The following is an 18,052-nucleotide window of genomic DNA, read 5'->3' as shown; positions in this document are numbered from 1 at the left end:
GATAAGTTGCAAGGCTAAAAAGCATTTAAAGATGTTTTCCAACATTGCTTTATGATGTATTGCAAATAGTATTATATGATGAACCTGCTATGAGATTTCTTTTAAATATACTCAGTTTTAAAGAAACTATTGTAAAAAACCACTTGTATGAATATAAATGATTCACAAGAACATACAAACACTTGCACTGACTAGCCATTAAGGATTTATAACTTTAATTGAAGCCCAAAATTGATGAAGTGGAGGGACGGGTGCCCTGTGTACCTGCTGATAAGGTGGTGTTACCAGGAAGTCCAGTTAGTTGGAGGTCGCTGCAAACTGGGAGCATCTGCGTTCGTTGGCAGGGATGAGTGTTTTGACATCGTAGTCGTATCTTGGTAGGTATTCATTCTCAAGGCCACGCGATTTATAATAGCCAGATGCCTTTACAAACCAGTTTTTACCAAGAGAAATTGAGTGAAACACTCCAGCAGGAATAATTATTTGATCACCGGTGGAAAGATAGAGTCGCGCCCACTTTTGGTCAGTGATTTGAATGTCTATATAGCAACTGCCATCCTTGATCAGCCTCATCTCATCCGTGAAGTGAAAATGAGGACGTCTATATCTGGCCAACTCCGCTTCATAAGCTTCTTGGGAGAGGTCACCTAGAGGTTGGTTGGTGGCCACCGAATCAGTCAGAGTTATGTCAAATCTCTGAGTGAAATCCTTTGGGTCAAAGTCATCAATTTTTTCTAGTTTGTTAAGCTTAACTCCTGCTTGTTCTACCGCAAGCAACAAACTCTTCTCAGCGTCAGTGCCTATGTCCATCTTATCCATCAACAGTCCACTTACTTCAGTTGTACTTTTCTCTTCTCCCTCATCAGCAACTATCTCAGCTCTTGATTTCAACCATGCTCGTACCATGATTCTCCCAGCCTTCTACAACTATACTAACTCGCATAAACCTTTTTCTTCTTTACAACAAAATTACAAGGTATCACGACAACTACATCGTCTAAAACTATAATCGTTTTGTTTTTGTCCGATTGTCTAATTTGCTCTAAATGACTTTGACCGGTGTAAAAAAGTTAATATCTATCAATTTTTACTCTCCTCTCGTTTTCAACATCTTCCAAAAATGTAGTAGCATGGCTTAGCACTTTCCCGCATGTTCTTACAATAAATTGTTGTGACCAGTTATGGGAAATGTTTTACTGCTCAACAATTAGCAATGAACTACAAAAATATGCTAGGTGCACTTACTTGTTTATATCACTTTTTCCTGAGGACACCCAATACAAGCGGCAGTTGAATACTGCCCACATGCAACAATTCATCAGTTTATATGCAATCCACCTGCACAAACAAAGTGATCAAGAGCTTTCTATAGCTAGCAGTGGATTTATATTCTATACACACTTATTAACAGGTTTATACTTAGAAAGGCTTTTTCCTAAATAATGCCAAAAATAAATGACTTTACTTAAACAAGATATGAGTATTATAAACTTTGTTTTTTTATCACAACATTGACATAATTCAGTTCCCCTGTCAGAAAGTTGGATCCACCACTAATGATTAGATGAACTCAAATAAAGCTTGCTGTTATATAACGGATCTCTGTTTATTGGCTGAACAAGATCCAGTGCTATAGCTTATTAAAAGTGCACTGCATTGGATGCACCCTTCTAGTGCACAGCGGAGTGCATAATCCAGTGTCACACAGCCATAAAGGGAACATTAGTTTATTTTAGTTGTAATAGGTAACATTCATTTCAAAAATTGTCTGAATTTCAAAACACTATAATATACTAGCATTAACCTCTACGTTGTCTGAAATTTCCGTCATGTTCAATCAGAGAGCCTGCAGAGCACATGTGTACATTTTCAGTGTGAATTGCTGGCTGTTTTCTCTACAACAATCCAAAAAGGCGTTCATTGAGGTCGATTGCCTTTAATGCTTACGATAGGGCATTCTTGAGTTTCTAACTCAATAAATTGTGATGCATTGATACGAAAGACGACAGTAGGTGTTCTAGGATTGCCAATTGAGCCAGTGTTGTTTGGAGCGGGGCCATATAATAACCCGTGCTCTGGAAGTCTGCTTTTGTAGCTTTTCTCTTACGAGAGAAATTTTTTAATGTCACCGAACACCACTCTTATTCTGCTATTCAGAATGATTGATCAGTGCAGGTCGTAGGGTGTCGGTTTACTAAGATGAGTGTTGTGAGTTCGAGTCCCACACAAAGCAATATTTTATGAAGCACTTTAATTACCACTTATATTATTTCTTTAGTGCAATGATTTATTAGAGTTTTATAAATATATAGGGTATATTTACCATAAAACTTCTAATTGAACGCCATGGGGCTTTATTTTTCAACTCTTCTTCTATAGTGGTGATCAAATAGAGGTGGCATTCAAATAAAGGCTGGCGTTGTAATTTACAAATGGCTTGTCAGTTGCCTTTTGATTGTTGTTTTTGATGGAACGAACATCTTCTGGTTGTTCAATACCTTCCACAATGTCTTTTGACCTCAACTCTTCTTCTGCACTGTTGAATTAATCGATATTAGTATTGAAACAATTTTTATGGCAGAGCAAAACCTTTACGCTTTGCATTTTGAAAAACTGCAATGCGTAAAAGTTTTGCTCGTTAAGCACAACTTTTAGCCTAAAACTAGTCGTTCATAAATCATCGTAAATGTAAACCTTTTTTATTACAGTCAAATAAAGGTGGCGTTCAAATAGAGGTTTTACTATACACATTTTTCATTGTCGGGCTAACTGCTGAGTGCAGACGTTTGTTAATCAGCAAGTCAAAGGTTAAGTTAAAAGTGTAGCCAATAGTAGCCCTGCGCGCTCAAATGCATGTACATTTACTCCTTTTACTACTAACATCTCATTTCGCTGAGAATCCAAATTTTATCAAAGAGTAGTTTAAATTGGTAATTAATCACATGGTAATCATGTGATAGACGTTTGAACCGAAAACTTTCTGTTTGGGTACTTCATTCTGAAGTTTAGATGCTTTTAAGAAATGCCCAGCGAGTTAACAATTGTGTTCATCATTTTTCATATCAACTCTCTTTTCTTTGGCATAGCTTAATATTTAAAATACGTAATTTCTTTCGTTTTTAAAGAGTTTTATTAATATGATAAAGTTATCTGTAGCACTCATATGGTCGAGACAGCGTATTAAGAGTTGAGCTCATACGCGTCATCCAGCTTACAACTACCAAGACTATATAAGCGGAGGTTAGTTAGCACCTTACATAAAACTCAGTCAAGAAAGAAAAGACAATTCTTAGACTGGTTATTGCAGCCATTGTGCTTTTCAGGTTGTTGCTATTGTGGACGCTTCAGGGTTTTTATTTTTATGTTTTTAATTCACCTATTTAAATCAAATATCGCTACTATTGTTTAACAAGAGTCAGATAAGTTATATACCGTATCTAATGCCCTACCTAACAACCTCTTCTGTTTTTAATAAAAAATCTGTAACTCTTCGTATCTCTTCGCATCTAGAGTCACAAGAGTATTTGGTAGTTTCTAGGGGGTACAAATCACCACGGATTGGTAGCTGATCCACTATTAACTCATTCAAATGCGATCGTAATCGCATTATTTCATTTTGTTATGTATCATTTTGCATCATCATCATGTGTCATTTTGTTGTGCACCTTGTTAGTGCATGTAAAACCCATAGAGTACAGAACAATAGAAACTTTATTTTTAATAAACTCATTACTTATAAACAAGCAGCCTTTATTAACTCAAAGTTGAGCAACAGTCTGTGTCAAGGCATGAAAAAGTCTCCCAATGAGGGTAACAATAGTTGAGTGTTTGCCAGTAAATCAAACAAGGAACTAGTTATTGTTCCAGCAGAAGAATAAGGCATGGACATTGATACCCATTAAATTAATACTATCAAACTTACAGCAGTAGGTGGCTAATAGTAAAAATTCCATCAATGGCCTGATGACTTTTTGCTGAGAAAATATTCTACAATTGTAACCTTTTAGTTGTTGGATAGGAAGAATTCTTCTGTCACTTACTGCCGATGGCAGGCAGCTAATGATTTTGCATGCACTGTTGCAGTCCAGTTAAATAGGCGACCAGAGAAAACCGGAGAAAACAGAGAAACCAGAGCATGGTTTCAAAGCCAGCCTTCTTATTCCAGATGTAGTAAGGCTGCCACTGCATCTTGACAGTTCTGATGTCGTTCGGTAGGTTTGCACGTTACATATGAGATACATTAATAGTGGAATGCTGTGGATGATGCAAAGACACTCAAATGAAAATACCTATCTTTCAACCCACAGAGGCAATGGTATCGAACCAATTTTAGCCATTTTAAACACTGATATTTGTTTCCTTGAACCAGAATTGCAAGTGCGAAACACAGTCGACTGCAGTCCAGTTGGTGTGATAACAACTGAGATTTGTGCCAATGATGGCTTAAATATGCTGAAAAGGGACATTGCGCTGCAGACCCGCTATGAAATAATTGCCCATAGTGAGCCCTGCAGAGAAAAATAAATGGAACCCTGGAGTTCTGATGAAACTAGGCTAATCTGAATGATGTCACCACTACATTTATTCACCTTTCTGTGTTGTAAACTGTTTAGCAATGGTGAAATGAATACTACAATTTTTATGGTGGATACAGCTGAGAGAGCATTTTATTAAAACTGTTAGGTTGCTGGGCCCATATGTTTTGATGGCGGTATATAATGAAATTGACAAGGCAGTTGTATGCTGGTCGGATGCCTTAGCTATTGAGTGTTTTGGGTTATGAATTGAATCAATTTATACCTCAAAAAATCACAGGTTGTGATTATCCCATGGGTACCATGTGCATTGCTGTAGGCAGCTTTTGCAATGCACATCATGTCATACCCATAGATTATTCATGGATTATCCTAGTAAACTGCTGCTAATTTTCCTACAATTACTGTCCGCCATTTTGCAATTGATTTTCCTCTTCTGCACAACTGCCACTTGATAAATAAGTAAGTAAATCTAGTAAGTAAATAAGTAAGTAAGTAAATCTAGTTATAGCTTACAGTATTGTTAAATTCTTGATTTTTCTGCAAAGCGATTTCCACTTAGCTACATGTATGTTTATCAATCAGCACATTCTGGCATATTTAGGTGAAACTCAAGTCGGACAATGGCAGCCATATTGGTTTTCTGAGCGAAGAAGATTGTTTTATAACTTTGATTCCAATGTTCCAAGATTGCCAGATGTTACGGCTGTCAAGTCATGGATTCAGTTTTTATTTCTAGCAAAGATTACGGACCTTTAACCTCAACAGCGTTTGTTAACTTGGCTTCCTTGTGCGGTCAGCTTTAACCTTTCATATCCAAGTCATGTGAGACATCGCCGAAAGCTGTATAATTCTTATTAAAATGTTTCTGTATTTTTGTTCACAGGAGAATCTAAACTTATTGTACATTCATTAGCTGTTAAAATATCAACTGTTAGTACTAAAATTTCTCTTCACTGACATTTTTATTTGGTCGGTGTTTACAAATCACATTACTGAATACATACTGTGTTTGTGCCCTGCATGCAAATTAAATCTAACTATAGACAGCCTCCACTGAGTGGCGTTTACAGATGCCAACAACAAACAGACGATAAAACCAATAATTACAGGTGGTAAGAGATGCTGCCAAAGGCTTGTGAAACACAAACTATGGTGACCAGAAATACTCTCAGTGATTTTGAGTGCAGAACAATGACCGTAACTTCCACTCGAATGCCTGACAATATTGAGCAAGAATTAATTGCAAAATAATATCTTCCGAGCCAAACAAAGGCCGATTCACCAAGCTTCTTCGTGATTAATAACATGCTCACAGGAAGAAGAATTAATTTTATTCGTAATTTAAGAAAAGTATTTATATTTCATAGAGAAAGCTCTGGAATCATAAAAGATCCAACATTTTTATTATCTATTTTTTTCTTTTCTAGAGATGAGACTCTCTCCAAACTATGGGGCTGTGAAACTATACCAATATATTGCGTACTGTATATACTGTTTTAGATGACTCTTTCATAGCCTTGAACTTAGAGTGACCAACATTTACAATAGAACATTAACAGACTTTTATGTCAATCAAAATAGGCGCATAGGAAATGAACGATACATAAAAAGTTTAATGTATGTCCAATTACTTTACAGAGTTGTGTGGTGCTAAAGCACAGCAATTAATTCTGCTTTAATTTTAGATTGTAATATTAACCCTCTCAATCACTGATGGTACCGCAGCGAGAGCAACTTGATAGTAAACAATGATTCAATGTTTACAAGCTTGCGAAAAATGATCAGGTCAATGACCTGTTGTTGAGGTCGGTGGTCACCGGCTACTCAGGCAGAAACTATTGATGTTTGTCGCTTATTTCTGCGTCTTGGCAGCTCATTTTTCAATGACATCACAACAGAGTTGACGACATAGGTATTAGAATTTAGACAGAACAAAAATCTATTTACAGCCACCAAGTTAAGCACACATATAGCCTACATACAGGGCTAATATCTAGCTGTTAGATTGCGCTTGTTATTTCAGATTGCAATGGCTATGAACAGTTTGTTTTTAACCAGTATGAAAGATTGTAAAAAATATTTTATGTTTTTGTTTAAATGTGTAAGTATTTTATAAAACTAAAGAAAATTTATGGGCCAGTATTTTTTTGTAAATTCTCTAAAAACGTCGTGACCGTAAGCTAACAATCTCACTTTCAAAGTTTATAGAAAATATAAAGGCAAGACTAGAGTCAACAAAATGATGAAAAGTTATATTACAACCATTTTTTCTGTCGCAGACATGATGAGAACAGCAAAATCACCAAACAATTAAAACTTGACATGGTTCTCTATAGCACTAGCTCTCACCTTGTCTTTAGTGCATGCGAGTATGATGACAGAAACCAAGTCTACGAACAGGATATTACATGGTGCTTTTATTATTGTTTTGGATAACATACAGAATCAGTCTTTCTCAGCACCGATAAGTGTTCCTCTAAACATTTGCTAGCATATAATTTCTGTAGTTCATCTAGTATAATAAAAGAACAGATAATTAGAAAAACAAGACATTTTTCATGGATACAAAACATCCAACTTTTTTACAGATTTAATTACAAAAGCAACCACGAGACAGATCAATACAGTTTACAGCTCATACCACAAGAACCTAGCTGTATAATCAGTAACAAGTAAATACAGTCGCAATTATTGTAAAAAGTAGCATAGCAGTAAGAAAATTCTATATTCATACCAGCCAACTTTAAAAGATTTACAGCTCATGATTTGAAGCTGAATATCGATATGAACATCTTGGTATGAGCCCGGTCAATGAACTTAATAACAAAACTTGCTCCTTCGCAAACAACAACCTCAGGTGGTCTCTGCGGTGCTCATAGATAATAAACAGTGAGGCATTCATCAAACCAGCCAGTAGCAGTAAACAGCTCGTTGCCGACACAGTGAGGAGCTTGTACACAGGTGGGCCTGGCCTCAACACACTATCTGGTTACTTCAATGGTTGCTTGGCTGTGTATAGCATGTCACAGATAGATTTGTGTTTCTTCCACGCTGTAACTTGACACTCACGCCTGTAATAGAGAGAGAAGAGCGATAACATCTCACACAACTGCATATTAACTTGACTAACGAGCTACAATACTCAGTTGACTGACATCCTACAATACTCAGTTGACTGAATATAATAACTCACTTGACTAAGCTACTAAGACTCACACTAGTAGATCTATAGATGAGTACTTTCCATTGTAGGTTACAGTCTCCTTACAAGAGCGACCCTCACTAATCAGAGACAAAGGTATTTAGTCTATTTCAACTCATACCCTATGCAACTATTTAAATAAATAGACAGTCTATCCAAAAGGTATCTCTGTGCCATGCCTAGCCTAGATCTCATTTGTTCTAAAATAAGTTGAAGTGCTAAAGTAGGATATATCTCAAAGAAAACATGGATTATGATCTACAACTTTTCGTTAAAAACATACCGGAGATCAATCTCGATACCTACATGGAGTAAACAAATAAAAATTTACTTTGTGCAAACAGAATACGTATTTTGTTATTTTTGCTGTCTTTTATGTGTGTTACGCATTTTATATTTTGTGGTCGAATAGCATAAATTAACCTCAAGCAAAAATACTATCACATTTACTATCAATGCATTCACTCCGTTGATGCAGGCAGCAGCCTCAATGACCAATCATGGATGCATAGCCCCTCAAGTAAACAAGCTAAAAGGTAATTTAGGAAAAACTAATTTCTACGCTTACCTGCAGTACCACTCATTCTGGCACCTTGAGCACCTCTTTGTAGCCAGCTCCCCACACACTGCACATTTAGCTGGTTCTGATATCAGACTTTCCAACATGTCAAAGTTGTAAGTGTCGGCCCATCTAACAAATTAAAAATGCAACTGTATGTCTGATGAATGCAGTACTGTAGGCCTACATGTTATCTCTGTTAAATACATGCAATAATTCTCGCTGTTATTGTCTGCGAAAGAAGAAACATGCCTGTTATATGAATCTACCTTTTAGCTTGCTCCTTTAGGGTCTCCTCACTTGGATCAAAAAACTTCTTCATCTGATTTTTGCTGATTGTCACGAATTTTCCGTTATTGTCTTCTAATAGCCGCGCCCTAATCTCTGGCATCTGGTGAAGTAACAGAATTGGCAGTGAACCATTCAGGCAGATACTCATATAGTTATGCAGACATATGTAGAGCATAAATCTATTTGCCCTTAAAATTAAGTTCTGTACATATCAAGAGACGGTGCGTCAATTGAAGAAAACCAACGCAATGAAAACATCTCTCTATGGTAAAATGTCGTCATATTATGAAAAGTGACTTGTACAGAATGCTATCTGATATAACATATAATGCTATTCGATTAAGTTTCTTTTGATTATATTTTGTAGTTTTACTACCAACTAAGCACAGCCATAGACCAACCTGTTCTAGAATGAGATCCTGTTTTGAAGCAGGGGCCTCCATCATACTCAGCCGCTCAAGGTACATATGCAAATCACCAAGGATTGGTAGCTGATCCACCATTAACTCATTCAAGTGTGATCGTAACTGCAACATTTCATTTTCACTAGTAGATTATAAGTGCAGTCATAGGGTACAGAGCAATAGAAACTTCATTTTTAATAGACTTATCACTGACATAAACAGTCCTTATTAACTCAGTTTTGAGCAATAGTTTTTCTCAAGACATGAATAAGTCTACCGATGACAGTAGCAATACTTAATATCAACTAGTTCAATAGCATTCAGTGCTTTTAACAACCTGACTAGATAAGTAAAGATAAGTGAGTGACAAGTACAGGTGCTCTAACACAATCCACATCTGCTGCCAACAAAAGAATGTCAAAGTAATATCGGGAGTAATATTGCCGATATTTGTAATATCGGCAATATACAAAAGTATTGCCATTGGCAAAGAAAAGATGTTTGAAACTCTCATGCTATCACTCATCTGTTGCATTTTAGAAACAGATTATGAAATGCATTATGAATCTACTTTTACTACAAACTTGTTTAATTGGAACAAACATTGCAAGGTTAAACAATACTCTGAGATGAAGATGATAACATTTGTCCTATCTGATTTTGTCAGCATAGTTCTACCATTCTATGTAGAGTAAAAAAGTTAGAAATTATTATAATTGTACAATAATTTATTAATCTTAAACAATAATAATTTATTAATCTTAATAATAATTTAAACAGGACATCATTTTGCAATAATTATATATATTTTAAGACCACTTCCAATATTATTATTATTAAATTAGGTAGATGTTAATCACAAGTTGAGCAAAAGCTGTCATATAAAAACTAGCAAAACATGAGATCACCAATCAGTTAAACTAACACACAAAATTTTCCTACAATTACTGTCCGCCATTTTGCAATTGATTTTCCTCTTCTACACAACTGCCACTTGATAAATATTGCTGACAGAACACAGTAACTAACACTAGGCACGACAATTTAACACGGTATGATATTACCTGACTGCCTTTGATAGTTATTTCACAAGGACTCAACTGTTTGTATTAACATGAACTTCTGTTTTATAACTGATCAATTATTCACCATAAGACTGCATGGGAAATGTTTGTTAATAATTTGATTCGTTTATCAAATCCAAATCAATTTTGAATTTGCACAAATCAAAACTGACTCGAATGACTAGAGAGGAACTTTGTTTCATAAATTTGAATCGCAACTGATTTAGAAGCGGCTCTAGCTGCTAGAGGGCTGTTAGAGAGAGAGAGAGAAGGCTGTTAGAGAGAGGGCTGTTAGAGAAAGAGAGAGCTGTTAGAGAGAGAGAGCTGTTAGAGAGAGCTGTTAGAGAGAGAGAGAGAGCTGTTTGAGAGAGAGAGAGCTGTTAGAGAGAGAGAGCTGTTAGAGCGAGAGAGCTGTTAGAGAGAGAGAGCTGTTAGAGAGAGAGAGCTGTTAGAGAGAGAGCTGTTAGAGAGAGAGAGCTGTTAGAGAGAGAGCTGTTAGAGAGAGAGAGAGAGCTGTTAGAGAGAGAGAGAGAGAGAGAGAGAGAGCTGTTAGAGAGAGAGAGCTGTTAGAGAGAGAGAGAGAGAGCTGTTAGAGAGAGAGAGCTGTTAGAGAGAGAGAGAGAGCTGTTAGAGAGAGAGCTGTTAGAGAGAGAGAGAGCTGTTAGAGAGAGAGAGCTGTTAGAGAGAGAGCTGTTAGAGAGAGAGCTGTTAGAGAGAGAGCTGTTAGAGAGAGAGAGAGAGAGCTGTTAGAGAGAGAGAGCTGTTAGAGAGAGCTGTTAGAGAGAGAGAGAGAGCTGTTAGAGAGAGAGAGAGCTGTTAGAGAAAGAGAGAGCTGTTAGAGAGAGAGAGAGAGAGAGAGAGAGCTGTTAGAGAGAGAGAGAGCTGTTAGAGAGAAAGAGCTGTTAGAGAGAGAGAGAGAGAGATGTTAGAGAGAGAGAGAGCTGTTAGAGAGAGAGAGCTGTTAGAGAGAGAAAGAGCTGTTAGAGAGAGAGAGCTGTTAGAGAGAGAGAGAGAGCTGTTAGAGAGAGAGAGAGCTGTTAGAGAGAGAGAGCTGTTAGAGAGAGAGAGAGAGCTGTTAGAGAGAGAGAGCTGTTAGAGAGAGAGAGAGCTGCTAGAGAGAGAGAGAGAGAGAGAGAGAGAGAGAGAGAGAGAGAGAGAGAGAGAGAGAGAGGAGAGAGAGAGAGGGAGAGAGAGGGAGAGAGAGGGAGGGAGAGAGAGAGATATGTAAAACAAAAGCGATTCACACCTTAAGAAGAGTGTTTTTCCTCAGACCATTCAGCTCGTACTTCCTCATGCAGTCAGGATCCATGAGCAGCTTGTAGAGAGTCAGCCAAATCTAGTTGAGAGAAAATATTATATGAGATAAACTAACACGATGGACAACCAGCCAGTCGTACAGACAACTGGTAATTGGCTCTGTATATATCTCAACTAGGCTTTTCATTTCATATAAATAAATCTCAAAGTTTGTGTGTTACTTTGTGATTCTGTACTTTGGAGTGTCCAGCTATAGCTATCAAAATGAAGAACTCGCATCGCAGAAGATTTGATCTCGGAACCTCCCAATCACTAGGCAAATGCCTTACCAATTTAGCTATAACCATATACGTCGCTATATGGTGAAATACCCTACCGCTCTCCGTAATGGCGCAACATAATTTTATCCGTGCTCTCACAGCTTTTATCAGTAAGCTTACTCACATTAGCCATTGGCAATTTGTCAGGCTAATAGCAAGTGGCAGGCAACTACATTACCTCTCATTGTTTATAAGCTGATTTTTAATACCCGTGCAACGCCAGGCATTTCGCTAGTGCAATACATAAAGCATAGCATATAACATATGAAAATGAAAACAGTGATTTTGCAGCAACTAATCAGACAGCTTACAAGATCACCACGGTCATGCAGGTTAAATCATTTGTTTACATTTTTATTACCAATTATCCACTCCAAAAGCTATGAGACGCTACTTCTTGCTGTATATCAAAGGAAGTTTCTCAGCAAGTGTCGTTGTCTGTTTTATTTCATCAGGTACAACATATGTAAGGATAAATATGAAAAATATTTGAGAATTTGTGTGAATGAGTTGGCAGCTACTTGTTATTTTAGCTTATAGTTTATAGAAGCAGCCATAAGCCAAATATCTTGGATTAAAAGACACCAAAACCTCAGAAAGTGGTCCTGACACTAGCCTTAAATTATCAGTTCTATTAATTTCACACAAATTCAGAGGTAAGCTACTTTAGAAAGAAGCAATGCTAAAGGCTATTGAACTTTGACCTAAAGCGATATGAAAAAAAGGAAGCTTTAAAACATTTTTTAGAATTTGGCTGGTTAGTTTGTACGCTTTTCAGTAGCCTAAATTGAAGCATTTAGAATGTGCAAGTAATACAAGTTTCAGTTGATATACATGTAGGTTACCGACAAGCAAGACTGAAAACTGAACGAAAAAGATCGAGTACTAGTTTGTTCAAAATTATATGCAGAACTCGATTCTATAAAATTAAAAATTTGGTCTTGTAATATTTTGCTGCAGTACCTCAATGCAGCGTTAAATTTAGCCCTATAAGAATTCTACAAATGTAAAATATTACCTGCCCTTCCGTTTTTGTTAACTTGAACCGGTCAGAATCTGTAATAACAGTCCACTTGTTATCTATGTATTTTTGTAGTTTCCCATTATCTGCTTTGGTCCATGGGCTATTCTGAAGAATCTCTACTAACAGCACCGGGAAGTCTAGCGAGTTGAGTATCCTGGATGAGCAGCTGAGTGGCAGGCTGTCAAAGAGCACACACACTATGCCTGATCATTTCTCGCTGCTGAAGTGGTGACAAATAATAACAATTAAAAACAGAACTCATGCACCTTTTTATCTTTTTATAAGGCCCAAAATCAGAGAAACATCTTCACAAAGTGATGCTATATTAGCGAGAACGAGCTTATCTGCTATTTCTAAGCAATACACTCACATGTTAGTGAAATAAGAAGGGTGATATTTTATTAATATACTAATATATTAGCATAATTTTATACAGCTATTCAACAAATTTGTTCAATACAACTTGCAACAACCTATTTAGCAGCCGAAACCAACAGAGCAGCTAATAAACATTTACAAGGCAATAAAAGTATTAGGAGTTATCTACTTATAGATCAAATAACTCTCCATGACCATTATTTTCTGGTGGAGTTAACATACAAGACAGTTGTAACAACGATGTTTAAAGATGCATGTAAAATCAACTTATGAGTAGTTTTTATTGTATAATTTTAATAAAATCTATCAGCTGCAAGACTAGATCTTTTTACAACTAGTAACTGACAGATGATAGTCCTGACATAACCAGCCCTGAACACTTGCATTACCACATAGAAGAGAAATCAGCAGCTATACTCACACTGTTACCCCATAGAAGAGAAACCAGCTGTTATTCTCACACTGTTACCCCGTGGAAGAGAAACCAGCTGCTATACTCACACTGTTACCACATGGAAGAGAAACCAGCTGCTATACTCACACTGTTACCCCATGGAAGAGAAATCAGCTGCTATACTCACACTGTTACCCCATAGAAGAGAAACCAGCTGTTATTCTCACACTGTTACCACATAGAAGAGAAACCAGCTGCTATACTCACACTGTTACCACATGGAAGAGAAACCAGCTGCTATACTCACACTGTTACCACATGGAAGAGAAACCAGCCGCTATACTCACACTGTTACCCCATAGAAGAGAAACCAGCTGCTATACTCACACTGTTACCACATGGAAGAGAAACCAGCTGTTATACTCACACTGTTACCCCATGGAAGAGAAACCAGCTGCTATACTCACACTGTTACCCCATAGAAGAGAAACCAGCTGTTATACTCACACTGTTACCCCATAGAAGAGAAACCAGCTGCTATACTCACACTGTTACCCCATAGAAGAGAAACCAGCTGCTATACTTACACTGTTACCACATGGAAGAGAAACCAGCTGCTATACTCACACTGTTACCCCATGGAAGAGAAATCAGCTGCTATACTCACACTGTTACCCCATAGAAGAGAAACCAGCTGTTATTCTCACACTGTTACCACATAGAAGAGAAACCAGCTGCTATACTCACACTGTTACCACATGGAAGAGAAACCAGCTGTTATACTCACACTGTTACCCCATGGAAGAGAAACCAGCTGCTATACTCACACTGTTACCCCATAGAAGAGAAACCAGCTGCTATACTCACACTGTTACCCCATGGAAGAGAAATCAGCCGCTATACTCACACTGTTACCCCATGAAAGAGAAACCAGCTGCTATACTCACACTGTTACCACATGGAAGAGAAACCAGCTGTTATACTCACACTGTTACCCCATAGAAGAGAAACCAGCTGCTATACTCACACTGTTACCACATGGAAGAGAAACCAGCTGTTATACTCACACTGTTACCCCATAGAAGAGAAACCAGCTGCTATACTCACACTGTTACCCCATGGAAGAGAAATCAGCTGCTATACTCACACTGTTACCCCATAGAAGAGAAACCAGCTGCTATACTCACACTGTTATCCCATGGAAGAGAAACCAGCTGCTATACTCACACTGTTACCCCATGAAAAAAACCAGCTGCTATACTCACACTGTTACCACATCAAAGAAAAACCAGCTGTTATTCTCACACTGTTACCACATCAAAGAGAAACCAGCTGTTATACTCACACCGTTGCCACACGGAAGAGAAACCAGCTGTTATACTCACACTGAGAGATGATCACAGATGTATCGTAGTAGAGAGAGACACTTGATGGCAATGTCAAATTGAATGCTTGCATCCTGTGAAGACAACTCCTGTGAATAAAAAAAGTCAATGACTACCTGAGCATACATACCACTTTGTTTGTTCATCGGTTATTCCATGACTAGTAAAATAAAGAGCGTGATAATGATAATACAGTATTACTTTCATGTTGGGTCCAAGTGCAGATGCCTTCTCCTCCGCATCTTCTGCGTCAACTTCTGTCTGCAAGTCCTCCTCAGACCTAACAATCAGAACAATACTTGTACAAGGCATCGATACTTACAGAATGACTATGTCATAGCCTATATATACATATATATTACTTTACTGGCAACATTTTCATTTTAAACAGAAATGTTTTCCAAATTATGCCATACAAGAATCATAAAACAAAAAAAGGCAGCGGTTATATATATAGCAGTTATATATATAACGGTTATATATATAACGGTTATATATATAACGGTTATATATATAATGGTTATATATAGAACAATTATATATACAATTGAATATATAGCATCTAAAATATCTTTCTCTGCTAAGATAACGAATATCAGGTGAAAGATTGTTATAGTAGCTAACAATGATATTTTTAAAATGATTGTTTTCGTTTGTATGCCATTTATTCATATCACGTATGTTGAAATGAGTTGAAAGCCTGTAACTGTCATGTAAAAAGCTAAGTAACAAGCTGGAACAAATAAAACTTGCCGAAAGCCTTGCACAAGTAGTACATTAATGGATCACATTGTATCCCATCCCTAACTGAGTCATATGTAGGCAATACTTATAAAAATGTTCTCAATTGTAGAAAATGCACCAAGGATTTCCCAAAGATAAAGAAAAAAGTATTGGAGGTAAGTAATCCACCTACATACCTTGCTGAAAGCCAAATGAGCTTTCTGTGACAGTAGTCTATGAGATCTAATATGGCATCTCCACATGACTCGCAGGTCTCCTGATAGTAGAGTGTTGTCTCTAGCAGATTCACTAATGTAGCCTCATGATAGAGCTGCAGGAGGATAACGAATCAGAGCTGCTTATGATCACATGACCTAGACAGTAACCTACAGCCGTGCTGCAAGTCTGAAATTGGCTAATAATTCACTATAAGACGATCATCCAATCGTACATTTACATGTAGTTGTAAAATTGGCTCTTGATATTGAATAAGGACTGCACGACGCTTGGCACACCTAAATGAGTGCCTACCAAAAGGGTAACAACTTAGGAAAACATTATAAGTAATGAAGACTACTTCATAGTGACATGATTTCACTCACCACCATATAGACAGGAAAAGGAACATGATTTTACTCACCACCATATAGACAGGAAAAGTGACATGATTTTACTCACCACTATATAGACAGGAAAAGGGACATGATTTCACTCACCACCATATAGACAGGAAAAGGGACATGATTTTACTCACCACCATATAGACAGGAAAAGTAATTTTAGGCTCGAACTTCACCGCGATAAACTGAGAAAATATTTTCTCCCTCCAGAGCTCAGTGGTGAGCAGATCTTCTATCAACATGGGATATTTCCCTTCATTGATGAGAAACTCCTTCACAAATTCACTCTCTTCTGCTGCAGCATTCGCGATTGCTTGCATGTTCAACTTTTCCAATTTTTCATGTTGTCGACTCCAGCTATAAAAAAAGCAAACAGTCAGACCAAGCCAGGCTGCCTCCACTCGTTCATAATAAGAATAACAGAATGTTAACAAAATCCTTTATGAACAACCATATTTCATTGCACTATACATGCAATTAAGGCACTGTTTGATGTATAATTTATCAATAAACAAGGCACCATATAAACATGTATATAAAACATTAGGACATTACAATAAATTATAATAGATTATTAATAATATTACTCAAACAACGAGCAAACATGCTTTATAGTAATCGTATGTTTTATTTGAAAGCTGAAGATTATACGTATGCTACCGCTATTATGTTTTACTCAGCATATATGAATAGTGCTTGTTAAATAGTTGTGCATTGTGCACTCAGTCTAGATTGGATTAATGTTCATCTATGAAAATACAACAAAAATGTGTAGATCCATTAATAATGTTTTGACTTAGTAGAATGTTAAAAAGAACAATTGTTGAATGCATTATTGACAATCGTTAAATCTATCCCGAATGTGCTTAGACTCACTAGCTTTAGTATTGACACTGAATTGCAGTAAAATGTAATAATTATAATCAGTTTGATGCCTTTGACAGACTTTGTGTCTGATATCTGCCCTCTTTGAAAGCTCAGAAAAAGTATGACAATCAAATGTATATAATGTGTTGCTAAGATGCAACAATAATTTGTATAATAGTGGTGTTGCTTTATAGACATGCGTGATCGAATAATTGTGTGTATTTTTTTACAGCATGGGTTTATCATCAAGCATACAAGGTAAATGACCAAAACTGTTCATGAATAATATGATGGATATTTAGCATTTTAAATTTTGTTTTATAATTTATTTTAATTGTATAAATAAAAAATAATTATCAAAAATCATAGATAAGAGCTTCCTTATGTTTTTTTCTCATACAAATACTGTCTAACAAGTGCCTGGAGTAATCTGATCTACAAACATACAGCTGGTGAAACTGTAAATGCTTTCCTCTTACCATTCCTTCTTTTCACAATTTTTTTTAACAAATCTTAGCAACTACATCCACAAATCAGCCACTTTTGTATTACTGTATAAATCATAAATATTTAGCACACCAAGTATTCAGTACACATATCGACATTAAATTATTACCTGCTAGATCCAACATCTCGAAGATCATATTTTTGTAAAGATTGGCAGAACGCTTCACACTCTACAGGTAGTAAAGGCTGGCCGCCTTCAACATTCATTGCGATATGTAGAGACTAACAATGAAAAATATATTATGTTTTAGTGACATAAGTGGTAACTCAGAATATTTTTGATATGTTTATCAAAGTGTAATTTATATACAACCAATTTTAGGCAAAACAAATCATCATTACCTGCAATTACTCGTTAACATATGCCACAATTTAGGTGCCTCTAAACTCTTGTTTATCGAAAGACTGCAAACCAAACCAATCAACCAGAAACTACAAAAATAAATGCCTACTTTGAATTCAGACAGTTTGATGTGATACAAGTTGAATTTGTATCTGGGAGTGAATTTGGTCTACAGA

The 18,052-nt window shown here is 36.7% G+C and overlaps 2 protein-coding genes and 1 long non-coding RNA gene across 3 annotated transcripts; 1 reads left to right on the top strand and 2 right to left on the bottom strand.

Moving 5' to 3' along the window:
- Window positions 1-297: 297 nt before the first annotated feature.
- On the bottom strand, window positions 298-906 carry LOC137390913 (uncharacterized). Its single transcript, XM_068077229.1, has one exon. The coding sequence runs from the start codon at window positions 904-906 to the stop codon at window positions 298-300; it is 609 nt and encodes a 202-aa protein (XP_067933330.1).
- A 6,567-nt stretch (window positions 907-7,473) lies between these two features.
- On the bottom strand, window positions 7,474-17,971 carry LOC137389971 (zinc finger MYND domain-containing protein 10-like). The gene is made up of 12 exons (XM_068076175.1): window positions 17,876-17,971; window positions 17,643-17,755; window positions 16,294-16,516; window positions 15,737-15,870; window positions 15,018-15,096; window positions 14,817-14,905; window positions 12,654-12,837; window positions 11,305-11,394; window positions 8,992-9,117; window positions 8,569-8,690; window positions 8,309-8,431; window positions 7,474-7,609 (listed from the first exon to the last, which is right to left on the bottom strand). Exons 2-12 carry the CDS (start codon window positions 17,738-17,740, stop codon window positions 7,528-7,530), a joined length of 1,350 nt encoding a protein of 449 aa, XP_067932276.1. The 5' UTR covers window positions 17,741-17,755; window positions 17,876-17,971; the 3' UTR covers window positions 7,474-7,527.
- LOC137389972 (uncharacterized) lies at window positions 7,521-12,872 on the top strand. The gene is made up of 4 exons (XR_010978089.1): window positions 7,521-7,836; window positions 8,219-8,276; window positions 8,958-9,051; window positions 12,732-12,872. It is a non-coding gene; the product is annotated as an uncharacterized lncRNA (long non-coding RNA).
- Window positions 17,972-18,052: the final 81 nt, after the last annotated feature.

The sequence above is a fragment of the Watersipora subatra genome, chromosome 3 (assembly GCF_963576615.1).
Source record: "Watersipora subatra chromosome 3, tzWatSuba1.1, whole genome shotgun sequence".
Taxonomy (NCBI): domain Eukaryota; kingdom Metazoa; phylum Bryozoa; class Gymnolaemata; order Cheilostomatida; family Watersiporidae; genus Watersipora; species Watersipora subatra.
This window is presented reverse-complemented; position numbering and strand designations above follow the sequence as displayed.

What these genes read in the sequence shown, in the direction of transcription:
- LOC137389971 (XM_068076175.1), bottom strand. Translation starts at nt 17,740, where the DNA reads ATGAATGTTGAAGGCGGCCAGCCTTTACTACCTGTAGAGTGTGAAGCG. An exon ending in CTCATTTGGCTTTCAGCAAG is followed by an intron (nt 15,097 to 15,736) that starts GTATGTAGGTGG and finishes TCTGATTGTTAG; the next exon opens with GTCTGAGGAGGACTTGCAGA. An exon ending in GGAAAAACACTCTTCTTAAG is followed by an intron (nt 9,118 to 11,304) that starts GTGTGAATCGCT and finishes GAAATGTTGCAG; the next exon opens with TTACGATCACACTTGAATGA.
- LOC137390913 (XM_068077229.1), bottom strand. Translation starts at nt 906, where the DNA reads ATGGTACGAGCATGGTTGAAATCAAGAGCTGAGATAGTTGCTGATGAG.